The sequence below is a fragment of the Schistocerca gregaria genome, chromosome 6 (assembly GCF_023897955.1).
Source record: "Schistocerca gregaria isolate iqSchGreg1 chromosome 6, iqSchGreg1.2, whole genome shotgun sequence".
NCBI lineage: Eukaryota > Metazoa > Arthropoda > Insecta > Orthoptera > Acrididae > Schistocerca > Schistocerca gregaria.
The window spans coordinates 185,219,678-185,237,395 of record NC_064925.1 but is presented as its reverse complement, the minus strand read 5'-3'; the positions used below and the strand labels follow the sequence as shown (position 1 = coordinate 185,237,395).

Genomic DNA, 17,718 nt, shown 5'->3' with positions numbered 1-17,718 from the left:
AAATGCAAATGACCAAAAAATGAAGCAACAATAATTTGAACAGTGCAAATTCACATAATGTCTCATATTCTTGTTATTTATAATGTTAAAATACTGTTTTTTGATAAATGACATAAACAATACATAACTGGAAGAAATACTATTGAAAATAATATCTATTATCAGAACGAAATTTTCACTCTGCAGCAGAGTGTGTGCTGATATGAAACTTCCTGGCAGATTAAAACTATGTGCTGGACCGAGTCTTGGTCTGCCACACAGTTTTAACCTGCCAGGAAGTTTCATATCTAATATGTCTGTAACAGTTCACTAGTTATTTGGCTAAAAACTTAACAATTTACAAAGCTTTAAGAAAAACAATATTCTCACTTTAGACTTAATTTTCCTTCCGCCTATATACATTATGGTATTAATCACCAGAAACACACAAAACTACTGTAATGACCCAGCCTATTTCATGTTGCTATGTTTCAGGATGGGCGAGAGGAATGGTGAAGGACTCATGTCAGCTAAGCACAATTGTGTGTACTCATTGTCCCCACAACGTGCATTGGGGTGCGATAGCCGATGCTGAACGTCCTGATGCCAAGCAGCAATACACTAGTCACTCCCCAGAGGCAGACAGGAATGGTTCCTTTGAAAGGGCATGGCCAATTTCCTTCTCCATCCTTCCCACACCCGAGCTTGTGCTCCGTCTCTAATGACCTCATTGTAGACGGGACATTAAACGCTAATCTCCTCCTCCGTCTCCAGAGGCAGACAGGACTGTGGCCGATGATGTCTAGGTGGCCGCGACTTTGCCAGCCAGATCATAGAAAGCTTGTAGTCCATCGGCTGAGGTCACTCAGAGGGTGGAGATTGGCTGGGCCCAGCTCCCGGCATCAATGAAACATCTCCAAGTCCTGCACCAGCCATGCCACAGGTATGGTGCACCTCATGCCAAATCTTGATGAGTTAATCAGCAGCAGGGGGTCAGCTGATCATCATCACTAAGCGTAGTTCATGGTTTCTGTGGAACTCAATAGCTGTCATTCTCTCTGGTTCAGGATGCAGACAGAATGGTGGCATGGCTGAATGCTTTGAGCCCCAACTCGATTATTTATATCCTTATTGCTAAGCTTCTCACATAATCCTACTGGAGGAGGATGAGTGAGTTTGCTTCCTATTACTTGTCCTGTTATCTTTTCCTAGCTTGCTCAACTCCGAGCAGGGGCTGCTAGGAAAGACTTAATTTGCAATATTTGAGTTTCTTGGCAGAACCAAGTGCCCGATTTACAGAATATTACTCCACCCTTGGTCACAGTGTGTTAGCTACTCCATGTGCACGACCATTGATTGGTGTCACAAACCTGTGTATGCTGGAAGTGTTTTGTCATAATGCCAACAATACTGTCCAGTGACTTACCTGCCTAGCACAGCGAATTTATAATTCACATGCCAAAATTTTCCAGCACTAAGTACAGTTGTTCAGAAAATATGTAAATATATGTGACATTTAACAGAATAACAGGATGCAAAAAACTGGTTGCAATAAGCTTTTGAAGACATCCATTCATCCCTATAGCATATTCTGTGCAAGGATTCATAAAGTTTAGAAGAAATGTGTGTGTGTGTGTGTGTGTGTGTGTGTGTGTGTGCTGAGTCAGCATAAGCTAGCAAACTAGACTGTGGGAAAATACTACCAGAAAGTCTGCTATGTCCTCAAAAAGTTGTTGGCAGCACAGCTGTTATCAGTCCATAGGGCAATCCAAAGTAGATATCCAGTAGACAGCAGCCATGTTCCAGAAGTGTATCATGGAAAGGACACGAAGAATTTTGGGTGAGGTGGTCCCAGCCATGGCTTATTGGTTTATAAAGGCAATATGCCCCCAGATGGTGGGACTTGGATCCATCATAAGAGCTTTCTATCATCAGTTCCTGTGCCCCTCTGTTTCTTTGGTTTAATTGTATTGATAGAATCTGAAGCAGAATCATCATTACTCTCAGGGCAATATACAAGAAAGACAGTGAATACAGTACCAAGAAACCTGTAATTCCAATCTTATAAACCAGGGGTGCCACATACCCATGGCAAAGTATGGTGTTATTCCCTTGTTTCTATTAACAGAGGTACACATTTCTCCCCCAGGCCAATCGTAATATTCTAAATGTCTTAGAAGTTGTGTATGTAGTGCAAAGTGGGATTACCTCGAGAAGTGTTTACTCTTGGGCAGATATAACAGTGAAATAAACATTAGGAGAACAGTTAAATCTACAAAATTATTTTCTTAGTCCCTCTCTGTCTGTCAAACTCACTATCAACTCACCCTGACCCAATCTTGGAACATCAGTATGTCCACTTACGGCTGTTTCCCGAATCTACTTGTTTGCTTGGAGAAAAGTGCATAACATTTTTTTCTATTGTGTTTTGTCCTAAATTATTTGTGACTACATACTTTACAACTAATGATACAAAATCACTGGCAATATTTATGTTTTAAAACTACTTACTGTAAAGATCTCAGCTGCAAATTGTCACAAATGATAACTAGTTTTGATCACTTACTGTCTTCTTCAGACTGTTGTGTAAGTTGGTGAATCAATGTGGCAGTGCTGAAAGCAGGGAGGTTCCAATGCATTGAAGCACAGTTGTGTTTCTGAGATCTCTGATTGTATACTATTAGTTTCCATTTTTCTTTTTCCTGAATGAAATCTGTGCCTGCAATATGTGTTTTTAACCTAAGTTGTGAACATAAACATTAAAATTAATAAAGCAAATTAATATCCTGCAAGGCGTTTTTCACGTGCACTATCTGCAGTAGATAAATATAAATTACAATGGTGATCCCGGTTTTACGAACATGGTAGAAACTGTATGGACATGAAGTGGACCCTTGGGTGGCAAGAATTTACAGACAATTACAAGACAGCAGGAAAGAGGAAACAGTGAGATACAAGCTGCCGCGGTAGAAATTTCATCCTTGCAGAGGATCAGATACAGGTTTGATCTCACGAATGCCATCTGTTTAATGCTGTTTTGGTCCCAGAACCCAAGCTCTCATGGTCGTGTGGTAGCGTTCTCGCTTCCCACGCCCGGGTTCGATTCCCGGCGGGGTCAGGGATTTTCTCTGCCTCATGATGGCTGGGTGTTATGTGATGTCCTTAGGTTAGTTAGGTTTAAGTAGTTCTAAGTTCTAGGGGACTGATGACCATAGATGTTAAGTCCCATGGTACTCAGAGCCATTTGAACCATTTGAACCATAAACCCAAGCACCTGGTTCCCACAAGTGGAAGCAAATTTTTTCTACAGTGGAATAACATTGTTCACCTACATGGTCAGCCAACCTGACCAAACTTCGCATTTACAGCCAAAGGTGATATTGTTGCTCCACCAACTTCTGACTTACGAATATCTGAAATTAGAATTGATACGACATATTTATAGATAAACGGAACAACAAATTATACAGTTACTGTATCATGAAGAGATGAGGGCAAAATCCTTCCATAATACCTCTGCCATTTAAGAAGCCTTGCATCTGACAGATTAATACTGGACTCATTGCTTTGGGTTTTGTGGACAGGCCACTTGGTAGTACCAGTGCAAACCATCATAAATTAACAAATGGAACTGAGCTGGCAGAGGTTGCTGATTGAGCATAGGGAATGTTCTCACTTTCCCTAACAACTCACCACTGTACAACTACCCAAAGTCATTGAAACTACTTATCATTTGTGATAATTTGCAACTAAGACTATTACAATATATACTATTTAAAAATAATAGTTCTGGCACCTCTTATGACAGTATGGCCATCAATTACTTATTTATTTACCTCTCTCTGACTACCGACTTATCTGTTGCACCATAAATATTTTATTTGTTATATAAAATAAAGATGCCACTATACTTAATGCAAGAGGCTCATGGAAGCAGGTCAGATACAGGCTGGCCAGGTGTTTACACCAGGAGCAACCTGCTGATCCAATAACATCAGTCTCCTTGGTATCAAACCAATTACTACATATTCTGCCCAGTAAGGAGATCAGAGTCATAATATCACTGATGCAGTGGAAAGGCTGAGCCACTATGGTACAAGTAAACTCACTGCCACACAGCTCATCCATGGCTTTGTTGTCAATTACATGGTGGGAATTGATGCCTTGGCAAAAAGTGATGAGCCACACGATATAAGTACTGCTCATTTTTAGACAGATGCATGCAGCCTGGCAAACACCAGCTTCAAGTACAAATCTACACTGTTCTTCAAGTTGACTCGAGTCAACAAGCCCCCACTAACAGGCTAGGTCCCTACTAGCCATAGGCCTACTATCTGCATTAAGTGATGCTGCTGACTTAGCACCTTCCAATATGTGAGCCACCAGAGGCCTTATTTCCAGTCACTGCCAGCCTCCTAAACTGGTGGGCTATGGTTCCAGCCATGGGACTCGCAGGTGCTCATACGCCTTCACCTGTGTGGGCAAACCCAATTGCTGTCTCTCTCCACTTGTGTGAGTTGGTATTGCTGCGGAGAGCTATCTCCTTCACGAAGGTTGGCGGCATGATTCTGTGTGTTCTGGTGTGCCTCGACCCAAGTCGCATGGCTGCGTCTGCTCTGTGTGAATGCAAACCTAGGCCATCACATGCACCTCACATCAGCACCCTTGTCAAGTCACTGGCACAATCATTTCACCAGGTGTGCAACACACAAGTGACAACAGGCTGCCCACCAACTTGTTGGCCATGTACACCTTACACCTTGGGGGCATTGGCCCCTATGAGCACCATCACAACTGTTAAAGATTGCTGAGTAATAAAATGGATGTTTAACGAAGTGTTTTTCATGATGATATGTGAGACAACCACCAGTAATCCACCTGCCACGCCACTGCAACCCCATCCACTAGGGTGGTGAACTAGTGAGTTCCTGACCACTGACAATCCAGTTCCACCACTCACTGCATAGGTCATCCACTCCTGACTTCCACACATCTCACTACTGCCAATAAAAAACATGGAAAACACATTATACGATTCTGCACATTGCATGATAAATCTAAAGAAACAAACAGTAAAGTACTTCATATCTCACCTCATCTTTTACCGATACTTTAACATCCACTTTATCTGTTGTCAAAATAGTTCTTAGAACCTGAAAATATGTTTGTACATCTTCTGCTAAACATCTGACACTTTCTTCTGTATCCTCATGTTGATCCTTTAGTTTCTTGAGCCGCCACATCAACTCGAAAAAGCATATCTTCGCAAGCAGAACCAACACCTTCAAATCAGATACATAAAATTATCTCCTAACATAATAATCAAGCTAAAAAATAAAGATACAACAAATATGAGAAACAATACAATTTTAAACAAAAAAGAAAGAAATAAATAGTAATACCAATGTCAGGTAAACACTGTGTGATTTTTGCAACGTCATTTTTAAGTGAGAAAAGCAAAGAAAAGCTCCATGTTCTGGCCCAGATAGGCCAATCAGTTCCAAATGACAAAGTATCGTCCTGTGCAAAGAGGGTCATTTGGATCCGGTGTGGCAGGACACAAGGTCGGCATGCCAATCTCCCAGTTGTTGTGGGCTTTCTTGACCTTGCAACCTCTATTTCTCAGTCAAGAAGTTCCTCAACTGGCCTCATGAGGCTGAGTGCGCCCTGTTCCATTACTCCCATTAAGGAAAAATCCCTGGATCTATTATTCAGTACCTTCATATGAAACCTTGTTTTCTTATTAAAACTGAATTTCAAAATTTAAATTTTCACAATATTACAGACAGAACAGGGTTTGTTTTCCAGCTGCAAAAATAGAAACAATTGTAACAAAACTAAAATGCAACAAATTTTTAAAGGCAACTTAAAATTCAAGCTTCCATTATTCTTAAATGCCCTTCTTCACGAGAAAGATAAGGCTATTATGCAACAGAAATGGGACAGGGAACAATCCAAGTTGGATATCAACAGACAGGGAAGGATAAATTGGAGAGTGTGCCATCATGTCCAGAATTTGGAAGCACCTGTGTTGGTTGAAGGTACCCACACCCTACTATTATTTCCATATTATTTTGAATGAGGGCATACCTGGTGTTGCTGATAACACTGAAATACCTGACAGAGCAAATGTGTGAACTCTCACATCACCTTTCCCTCAAGTGTGAGTGTTTTGTAGTGGCAGCATGGGTCCTGGACGTGGGAGAGAGTTTATTGGCATCACAGGATATAATAGGAACATAACAACAATCAACGATATTGGTCGAGAGGGTATTATCTTAGTAAAACATATTTAAAGAGTAAAGGAAGGAACAACAATTTTAAAGTGAACTTTTAGTCTCCAGAAATTCTGTATAATAGCTTAAATGCCATAGTATATTGGCCATAGGCCCATCACATATGCTGCCTGTATGATGTCTTCGCTTTTGGGGTATACCTACCTGTGGACGACAGGATTCTCATCTCTGGAGACTATTTACTAATATCAAAAGAGCATTGCATGTTATGGATGCAATACTGTATACAAACAGTGTGCTGATACAATGTCTATTACAGGCACTGCCAGAGGGCACAAATCACCCTTCCAAGCAGTGTGTGCATCAGGAAACCAGTAGTGTTATTCCTGAGGAAACAATTCCATCCACAGATCATGTGTCACTGATTTCCACCAGCTGGATACTTCAGGCCGAGCACAGCCTCCAACAGCAGCATTCAAATCCCCACTCAGTTCCAGGCCAGCAGCTGACTACATGAGCAGCTCACCAATCAGAACTCTCTGACATCAGCGCCAACAGTTGCTCTACATGCAGTGTGTACATTTTTTGCACTTCTCTGGGCTTAAATAACAAGTGTATGGTCACTGCCAATGACAAAACAATATAAAGTGAGACAGTTCGTCACTGGTGCACCCGTCTGTGGTGAGACTGTGTCAAAAGAGATGGTTCATCACAGCCCCAATGCCTTTGCAGGCTCTTGTGCCACTTCCTCATTTCATCCACTGCACTTTAACTGCCAACCTGCAGCTGTGCCTGATGTGTCTCTGTCTATTGCAGCCATGGTCAGCTTTTCTCCTTAGGTTGGCACTGCGTAGACATCTCTTTGCGATGATTTTCACGTCCACACACTCCAGGGGTCAACAGCTGTCGTTGTCCTTCCCATCCACTCTGCCCTCTCCCATCCACCACACTCGAAGCTGCCATCCTACTTCACACTTTTGCCATGAAGATGCAACCATGGCTGACCTTTCTCACAAGAGTGGCACATCTCAGGATGCTTCAGCCAGCTCTTTCAGTGCCTCACCATTCTCATTGCACTGTTCCTCACCCGCTGATCCCTTCAAGCCAAGGGCCCAACACTCCTTACGTCCTCCTGTGCCTTCGCCATAAGGCTGCAACTATGGCTGCCCACCCTTGGAGCATGGGGCTCCACATCTTCCAGCACTCACGTCCCTGTTTACATTGCCTTCTGCCATGCAAGATACTGTGTCTACAACGTAGATGCCACGGCTGACTCTTTGCACACAGTATCATGACTTGACTGCTCCCAGTAGCTGCCCTTTCCCAGCTATGTCCAACGCTTTTCTGCGTCATCACCTTGGTGGTGCAACAATAACTGGCCTCCCTTCCCAGGGTAACAGTACACTTCCACTGTTGCTGAGCATGCAGTCTGCAGTTCCAGTGTCATCCTGCTGCTCAATTACAGGCGAAACTGATGCTGCCCGTCCATGGGCAAGCCTGATGACGTGCATTGGCACTTCTAGTCAATGCAGTCATCATCAACATCCTTCTCTATAGGACATCCTTCTCTGCTTCCGTGTAACATACGTACTTCTCTGTAGTGCACATCCTTTTCGAGCTCTTATGCACCCTGCAGAGACGATCCTTCCGCTGATCCTGGCCACCCTCTGGCCAGCTTCCTTCCATGCTTTTATGCACCCCGTGGTGATGACCCTTCCAGTGTCTTGGGCCACTCTCTGGGCAGTTTTTTTCCATTCTCCTACGCACACCATGGTGACGAGCTTCCTGCCGCCCATTGGTCTCCCACTGCCTATTTCCTCCTGTGCTCCAATATACGCTGTTCTGAAGTCCTTTCCACTACCCCAGGCCATTCTTTGGCCCACATTGTTCCAATGCTCCTTTTCCCATTCCTTCTGCTGTGCCCTCGCTCCAATTCAGCCAGCTCTGTCTGGTGCCTTGGTGCATCTCATTTCCAGCGATGACTTATCCGCCTCTCTGGTCTCTCCAACCACTGGATTCCATCCTATATTCATGACCTCTTCACAAGCTCCTTTGAAGCCCCAATGTTCTTCCCACAGCTCTGTCCACACTTCTGTGCCCCCCGCCCCCCTCCTCTACACTCTCACAGCCAGCAACCACTGTCTACAGGATTGTCAGCACCAACACCAAGTCTCTCCACTCCATAGGTTGTCACTGCCAGCCAACACTGTGTCTCTCATCAACACTGCCACACTCCTAGTGTCACACTGGTCAAGCCCAGTCTCCCAGTGTATCCAGCACCACCACAGCTGTCGCCACTCTGTGGCCACCAGCAGCCACTTCACAATCTCAGGCCATGGGGTCTCAGGATCAGGTGGCAGCTGCTTGGGAGTCTCCATCTTGTTGGACTTCTCATGTTGTCTGGAGAAGCTGTGACACCATATTTGCAGCCTTTGTTAAGCTGGCTTTGCCAACTTCTCAAGGGGGTGGGGGGTATTGCATATCGGCTCTAGGCCGACTGCATATGCTGCCAGTATGAGGTCTTCACCCAGCAGGTTTGCTTTCCTGTGGCCCATAGGCATCTACTTTCCAGAGACTATTTACAAATACAGGGTGTATACGCGGACAAGGAAAAAAATTTTCCTGAACTCCTGATTAAAAATACTTATTCCCAAGTAAAAATACACTTTTTCCAGGTTAAGTGGCAGTAGACTTTCCTCACAACTGTAGAACTTATCAATGCTTTGAATGGTGAAGGTTTTATATGCCAGAGTAGAACTACCCAACACATCCCCCCCCCCCCCCCCCCTTAAAGTAGTTTGGAACGATCTTTGATGCACATCATGTTTTTGTATTATGAAAGTATAAATTCGAATTCCATCGAACACAGCATGCTACTTTCCGAAGCATCGAAATTGAGACCACAATGTGCTTTTGTAAGCCAATCATAGCTCATGTCATATGATCTCGCCAGTAGACATTCAGAGAATAAGACACGTGATGCAGTTAGCCAATAGCCACAACACTGTTAAGTACTGTGAATACAAAAACAGGAAAAGCTAATGGTTTAAATTAATATACATAGTGTAGCTACAGAGAAAGCAAAGCTTTCACATATAATACTGGTCCTTTTTTTTTTACATGTGTTACACTTTAAGATACATCACACAAATATGCCAGGAAAATTTTAAACACTGACATAAATGTCTGGTCAATTCTTCTAAGTGGCTGATCCTTAAATTGATAAGTTTCAAATGAGAGTCAAACGCTCTGTGATTTAAGAAATTCATCACACATTCTCACACCTGACATAATCCACCTTGCGTAAAAGGAAATTTACCTTTGAAAGTAATGCTTTTCAAACCATCGTTCGCAACACTTTCCCCCAACCTGTTAGAAACAGGTTCGTTTTACCAGTTGCCAGAGAGAACCAGAGAACAGTTGTTACTGCTTGTATGCAACTACAATGATGTAGGAAGCCCGTATGTTCAAACATATATAGCATTAAGACATCTTACACTACTTATAAAAGAAACAGGACATTAGAATGCTCCAAAGGCACTGAAATTTCATAAACCACACTAAAATGCATAAATTGGCTAAAAGTGCACATTCCTATGTCTATATTCGTAATGAAGTAGGCTCCAATATGATATTAAACTTTTCATTGTGGTTTCTGGGGTGCAAATTTACTTGAGGTACCAGTGCTGTATTATTTCATTGATTCTTTATTATGGCATAAAGCCACAAGATCCAGAAGATGAAAACATATACTTGAAATTCAGTGAACAGTTGAAACTAGCCAGTACTGTGGAAGGAAACACTTCATTTCAAGTAAACTGACTGCCTCTGCGGAAAAGATAAATAAAAGCCAAATTTCTTCAGCAAACTGACAAAAAGACTGCAACTGCCAAAAACATGGAAATCAAATAAAATCAGAAAACTGAAGCCAATAACATATTTCAGCCTTCTGTAATTATGCAGTTTAATTCACTTGATAGCTCTCGGCCACAGAAATCTGTTTTGTTTTCACTTAACGTGAGAGCTGTAAACGAAGAGGAGACACTACGCAACAGCAGTGCTGTGGCGACACTGCACTCTATTGGCCATCGCGATCCATTTGTTCCAGCAGGTATTCAACCTCTGTGTGGCCGGATACCAGATCCCTCCACTCCGAAACTGGTGCATATGGACAGAAATGCCCTGGACGGTGGCACAGAAGGTGAAACGAAGATAAGGGCAAAGGTGCTGTTGGACCTACTGTAGGCCGTATACAGAAAGTGCAGTAGGTAGTGACCATCAGAACATTGTTGGAGATGGGCATTCCAGGGGGAACCACTGATCCACAGGGGGCCACAGGAGAGGGCTGGGGTGAAACATTATATCGCAGTAGGTTGTGGCACACTGGCACCAGAAGGTGATGGAAGAGGAAGAGGAGAGGATACTTGGGTCTGAGGCTTAAGCTGGTCATGGCAACAGCACTCGTGTCCTTTCTGTGTTTGGACCAACGCAACTCGTTGCCCATGGGAGTTGCTGGTGTCCAAACCGCAGCATTCCCGTAGGATTGTACCCACACCACCAGGCCAGAGGTGCTCAAAACAAAACAAGGGCTGCAATAGTGGCAGCCTTCTTCATCTGTTTCTTAAATGTCCGGGCCAGATGTTCAGTTCCACCAATGGAGGAATGGTTGAAAGGAGAGCTACAAATGTATTTAATGCTTTGCAGCACAGAAGTCCTCAAAGGCAGAGGCTTTGAATTGTAAGCCATTATCAGAGATCAATGTGTGAGGCAACCCTGCGATGGCCAAAACTTGGGCTAGGAAAGTAAGGGTGGCCTCGATCATGGTGGATGCCATGTGGACAACACAGCGGTACTTCGAATAAGCATCTGCAATGAGCAACCACATAGAACCTAAGAATGGGCCTGCAAAATCGAGATGTATGCGGTCCCATGGGAGGTGAGGAGTAGGCCAGGGGGCAAAGAATTAAGGGGGCGCCGCCTGGTGGCGGGCATGTGCTGCACATCTATGGACCATCTTTTCAGTGTTCCCATTGACCCCAGGCCAGTACACATGGCGGCATGCCAGCGTCTTCATGTGCAACATGCCCCAATGATCGCGATGTAGCAAAATCAATATTCAACAATGCAATTCTGCCAGAATAACTACTCAACATTCATCCATCCCGGATGATATCCACAACCAAGAGGGGATGAGAATGTTGTCTACAAGGATGGAGCTCTGTCGTTAAATGATGAGTGAGATAATGGGATTACATAGTGTAGGAACTGTTGCAGGCTGGAGTCTTGGCATGTTGCACCGGCAATACGCTTGACCATGAGCATTGATGCTTGCCTTGAAATCCCCACAAAAGTGAAGAGACCAATTCAGTTTCTGGATGATGACTATAGGCGTGGCCCATGCGCTAGATTTGCAGGTTCAGCAACCCCAGCTGCCTGCAGCTGATCGAGTTCCTACTTCACAGTTAGGCACAAGACCACCACAATCAACCTGGGACGGTAAAAACCAGCTGTGGCATCTGGACAAAGGATGATGTGTGCCTGAAACCCTGAAACACACTGCAAATCTGGTTGAAAGAGAGACAAAAACCCCATGCAGAGGTCTTCCAGTTCCTGGAAAGTGGTTGCAGTGGAAACCACCTGACTTCATTTTCGATGAAAATCCAAACCCCGTGAATGGATCGAGACCAAAAATGTTGGTAGCTCACAGATCGTCAATGACAAAGAGCATCAAAAGCTGGGTAACATATTTGTAAGTCGCTGCAATCAAGAACTGTCCACAAAGAGGAATTGCCCTGTAACCATTAAGTCACCAAACTGTGTGAAGGTGGTGACAATTTAGGTAACCCAGTTGACTTAAGTCACCTGATTGATCACGGAAATGATGGCTCCAGTGTTCCTCTGAAAACAGATGTTCTGGTGAGAAATGCAAAGTGTGAGAAACAGTTTGTGTGTGAATGGATTGCTCTCAGGGACTACTGTCTGCAGTCTGTGTAACATGTGCTGGTGTTGTTGCAGAACTGGGTTGGGCCGGGTCATGAGAAAGCAACATATTGAGCAGAGGTGCCTCTCCTTGCCACAGTGTGCAAAGGAACCCCAGCGATCTGGGCAACCTGCTCGGAAGTGAGTGGAAAACCACTGCGGGCATGAAGGGAGCAGCCCCTGTAGCCATCGTTGAGGGGCAACTGGAGACTCAGATGTCATATAGACACCAGACGAAGATAAATCACAATTTTGCTGCAACCTGGCAGTCATCCTACAATGATGGCACTGGGACGGCACATATGATGGCGCATGAACTACTGCCACTTGCAGCCTTGCCATGAGTCATTTATTAGCTGCCTGTGCAATTCTGAACAAATGAGCGATGCACAAGATGTCCTTTGATAACAGGTTATCCAGTTTCAATGCTGCCGTACAAACCTCCGGATCAGACATAAGTTCAACCACCACATCATGAATCAAGGAATGAATGTAGGAAGCCTTACACCTTCACTAGTGCAACTAAAATCACATTTTCGGCTATTTCCATGTAAGTCAGTGACTCCCAAGCTGTGTGACTGTCCCAGTTGTTTATGGTATTGAGGAAATTCTAGCCTGGAGGCAACCACATGTATCACTGGCAATAATAATTAGTCAGCAGAATGCAGGTGTTCTGAAACAGAGGACAATGAGGCTAGAAAGAGGCGCAAATTTTCGGAGTGTCTAGCGATAACCACAACACAAAGAGCAACAGCTGCAATGAATCATCTGCGACATGAAACACCACAAAATGTTGCTTCATTCGATGCAAGTACGTGTCCCAGTTATCGACAGTGCCACTGAAAGAAGGATACGATCGAGAAAAAGAATGCGGTGTTGAGTGCAGGACATGCCAGTTCTTGGGGCGCAGCAACGTCTTGCACATGAAGCTTGCCCGCAAAGAACTGAAGCACCTTTTGCAAGAAGTCCATCTCTATCTGCTGCTGGTGCATCAGCTGTTGCTGTTGCTTGAGCACTCTAACCAATCCAGCTTCCATGGTATGAAATAACTTCCATTTTCCTTGTCGCCAATAGCTATATCTACAAGTTGCAGGATACTGGTGCACAAGTCAGTGAAAAGGCAAGAAACGATGATGACGCAAGGCGGGAAGACCGCCTGGGGTTGGGACTCAAACCCACACCAGAGTCGAGCATCAGGACAGATGAACATCAGATTCGACACAACAAGAGCAAGGCAATATAGGATATAGCAAAGTGCGATGGACCTTTCACACAATGCTCTCAACAGTTCAGTACAACCACAATCCAATACAAGACCAGAGAGAAAAACCAAAATCAAAGGGAAGTCGTTGGTGAGTCTGCAGCTTATAGGGTTGCCTTTGTAACCCTTTTTATAGACAGGAACCACCCTGAATAATTTCAGCTTCTCTGGAAAGTATTGCTCTGATATACATACATTTATTTTTGTATTAAGTCAATGGACAAACAATAAAGTCAACGATTTTCTTTAGTGAGTTGCAAGACATGTCATAAATATCAATGCTATCTGATGACCTGAAGTTTCTTACTATTTTTAATTCAGTACTAGCCATAACCTTAGAGAAGATGAGAATGGGTGTTCCACGACAATTTTTTTCTGAGAGTTCTGATTTACTTTTATTGGGCTTACTGATGCTATTGCTTATTTGTTCCACAGAAAGTAATCATTTATTCCTTGTGGAGAGATATTGATTTTGACCTTATGTGATTTTTGGCAACACTGTTTATGAGAGTCCAAGAAGCTCTGCACTTATTATTAGAATTCTCAATGCACTGGGCATTTTTGCTTCAATGATTGCTTTTTATAATTGTTTCCCCATCCTCCATAAAAGGATTTTGCATTTTCAGTCAATAGTGTGGTGGAGATGAAAGCGAATGTTATCGGACAAAGTACAGGATTGACTGAGTTGTCAAGATGCGTCGGTATTTATGCTGGCCACCTAGGACACATGGTGAGATAGTGGTGCACTCATTGGGTGAGTGCAGTGCTGTCGTGACGTTGCCCTCTACTGGCCATCGAACTCCGTTTGTTCCAATGGGCATTCAACTTCTGCGCGACCCTATACCGTAGTTATGATTTAGAAGCACGACAATTCTTGTGGTGGCAAAAGCCAGGTAAGAGCACAAGACAATGTAAAGAACTAATAACCATGATATTACTGTACACAATTACAAAGTGGCATTACACCCAACAAAATACAACTTTCTACTGAAGGCTATGGCATGTGTCTACTAGGCTAGGGCCGGTGTAGGTATTGACCAGAGCTGTGCAATCTGTAGGTACACATTGCCAGTCTGACTCTGCTGGCTTGATTGTAACACCGATTTGGCAGAGTACTACACATAGTCACATTAGTTCCAATTGGTGGATCTTTGTCACATAGTTTTTCAAGAAGTAGTGCCATGTTTATGTGGAAAATCTGTTGATGTTTACATCCACTGGTGATGTTTTGACCTGAGCTCTTTAAGGAAGGTCAGCTGCCCACCTTGCTTGTCTGTTGTGCGGGCCATCTAACTGATAAGGGGCCGATATGACAACACCGTACTGGGGCTTATAAAGGAGGGTAGGTCATTCATCATTACTGAAAGCAAAAACAGTCCCAACAGAGATCCCCGCAGAACTCCAACTTTAGATTGTTTCTTGGTAGACTTTTCTGTGCCAATATACACAATTTACATACAGTTTTGTATATAAGACGCTAATAGCTTTCGACTGTTACCCCTGATACCATAGAAATGTAGGGTGTAGAAGAACATCATCTGCTGCACAATCAAATGCTGGTCACAGCAAGTGGTCTGAGTAAAGCCCTGCTCCTCAAACACCTTGAACATATTTGATTACAGAGTCTACTGCATCAACTGTACAAAGTCTACTGCATCAACTGTTGACAATTTTTTTTTCTAAATCAATATTTTGCTATATTAAATAATCCAAGTTTTTTTTTCAAATTACCAGGCAATTGATGGTAAATGATGTAATCTATTATTTTGACCAGGACTGGAACTATTGATGATGGTCTGAAGCTTGTAGGGTTCTCTATGTCTCCCTTTTTATAGACAGGAACCACCCTGAATAATTTCAGCTTCTCTGGATAGTATTGCTCTGATATACATACATTTATTTTTGTGTTAAGTCAATGAATGAACAATAAAGTCAATGATTATTTTTTAGCAATTGTAAGACATGTCATAAATATCAATACTATCTGATGACCTGAAGTTCCTTATTATTTTTAATTCAGTACTACCATAATGATAGAGAAGATGAGAATATTACTGTTGGGTGTTCCACAACAATTTTTTTTCTAGGAGTTCTGAGTTATTTTTATTGGGCTTACTGAAGCTATTGCTTACTTGTTCCACAGATTTAATAAAATAATCATTTATCTCTTGTGGAGAGATTTTGATTTTGACCTTAGGTGATTTTTGGCCACACTATTAATGACAGTCCAAGAAGCTCTGGACTTATTAATAGAACTCTCAATGCACTGGGTATTGTGTGACATTTTGCTTCAATGAATGCTTTTTATAATTGTTTCCCCATCCTACATCTAAGGATTTCACATTTTCAGAGTTGGTATTATTGTGCATGTCTAACAGCATCATTAAATGATCTTTCATATAGGATAGCATTAGAATTTTTCTTTTTTGACACCTTCTTTTTACATCTTCTGTCTGTTGCTTTACATTTTCCAATGGGAACACTATCATTAAATATTTGCAGAAATGAGTTTAAAAAACATCCAAAAATTATCTTAGCTGTCTCATTATTTGATAGACAATGATTACCATTTCGCTGGCAAAACAAATCTCTATCTACAAGGGATTTCCTGAAATTGATTTTTCAATTCCTCGTTGGCCTATTGATCACCATTTTTGAGTTGGCTAAGGCACCACTAAGACTGATTGAGCTGATTCTATTAGCATATATAAAGGATGTCGATTTGTTCAAATAATGGCATAAATTTATCATGGAATGGGTTACATTTTATGTCAGCATTTGGTTGATTTTAAGTTTCATCCCAGATCGTCCCTTGTAAACTGCTCTTAAAAAAATTTGTTCTGGAATCATCAATAATTCCAACTGATTTCTACTGAAGAGTATCAATACTGTAATGCACTATCTTATTTTCCTAACAGAAAACGTTATCTAAATTGGTCCTAAAACACTATTTCAATTGGTCCTACTGCCTTGATCTAGCCACGGTGGAAAGTTAATTACTAAGATCAAAACTGTAGCATCCAAATAAGGATTCCATGTCATTTGTCCTCGCAAACAGCATAGTAATAAATCCTATTTCCTCATAAACAGTTCAATATTACCCAGTGAGAGTCAGTATACAATTAGGATTAGAAGTGAACTATTTTTCAGCATTAATTCAGAAGCACGCACTTCTATGTATAGATAACAACAAAATTGACTTGTCTTACAGCGGAGGTGCTGAGTTGCAGACATGAACAACAAAGGACCACCCCCCCCCCCCCCCCCCCACACACACACACGAGACTGCAGTCTCATGCAATGGGGCACCACAATGTGAGCAGCAGTGCCAGTGCATGATGGGAGTGATGACTTGGTAAGGGTAAAGAGGAGGCTGTGTTCACTAATCCCTCTATCTGTTTTGATGCTTGTTATTAACTCAGGATTAATTGTTATTAAGAGGTCAAGTGTGTTTTCATAACTTTACTGTTTGTGTGGGCTCATGAACTAACTGCTCAAAGTAGTTTTCCAAGAATGGGTTTAGCACAATTTCGGATGATGTTCTATGCGTACCTCCGGAATTAAATGCATTTTCACCTTCATATTGAGGGTTAAATTAAAGTCATCATCAAATATAATTGTATGAGTCGGGACAGTGTTTGAAATAAATCTCAAGTTTTCTTTGAACCCTTCAGCAATGGTATCATCTGAATTGGGAGGTCGGTAAAAGGATACAATTATTATTTTATTCTGGTTGCCAACAATGACCTCTGGCCATACTAACGCACAGGAACTATCTATTTCAATTTCGCGACAAGATAAACAACGTCTAACAGCAACAAACGTGCCACCCCCAGCTGTGTTTAGCCTATCCTTTTAGAACACTTTTAGATTCTTTGTAAAAATTTCAGCTGAACTTACCTCCAGCTTTAGCCAGCTTTCAGTGCCTATAATACTCTGAGCATCAGTGCTTTCTATTAGCGCTTGGAGCTCTGGTACTTTCCTAACACAGTTACAACAATTTACCGCTGTTATACCGATTGTTCCTGACTCTATGTTCTTCTTGTGTTCGGCCTGCACCCCGTGTGACTGAAGCCCTTTCTGTGTTATCTGAAACCCTCTAACCTAAAAATCACCCAGTCCATGCCACATGCCATCGGTGTAGCCGCCTTTTACCTGTAGTGGACTCTTGACCTATTCAGCGGAACCTGAAACCCAACTACCCTATGGCGCAGCTCAAGGAATCTGCAGCCTTCACAGTTGCAGAACTGTTTGAGTCTCTGA

At 42.6% G+C, this 17,718-nt stretch overlaps 1 protein-coding gene across 1 annotated transcript in view; it reads right to left on the bottom strand.

The window, feature by feature from the left end:
- Positions 1 to 17,718, bottom strand: part of LOC126278621 (cohesin subunit SA-2-like) — a 379,668-nt gene that overhangs the window by 143,393 nt on the left and 218,557 nt on the right. The window contains exon 12 of the mRNA XM_049978860.1: positions 5,073 to 5,261. Coding sequence (XP_049834817.1) covers positions 5,073 to 5,261 — 189 coding nt within the window. The remainder of the gene's footprint in view (positions 1 to 5,072; positions 5,262 to 17,718) is intronic.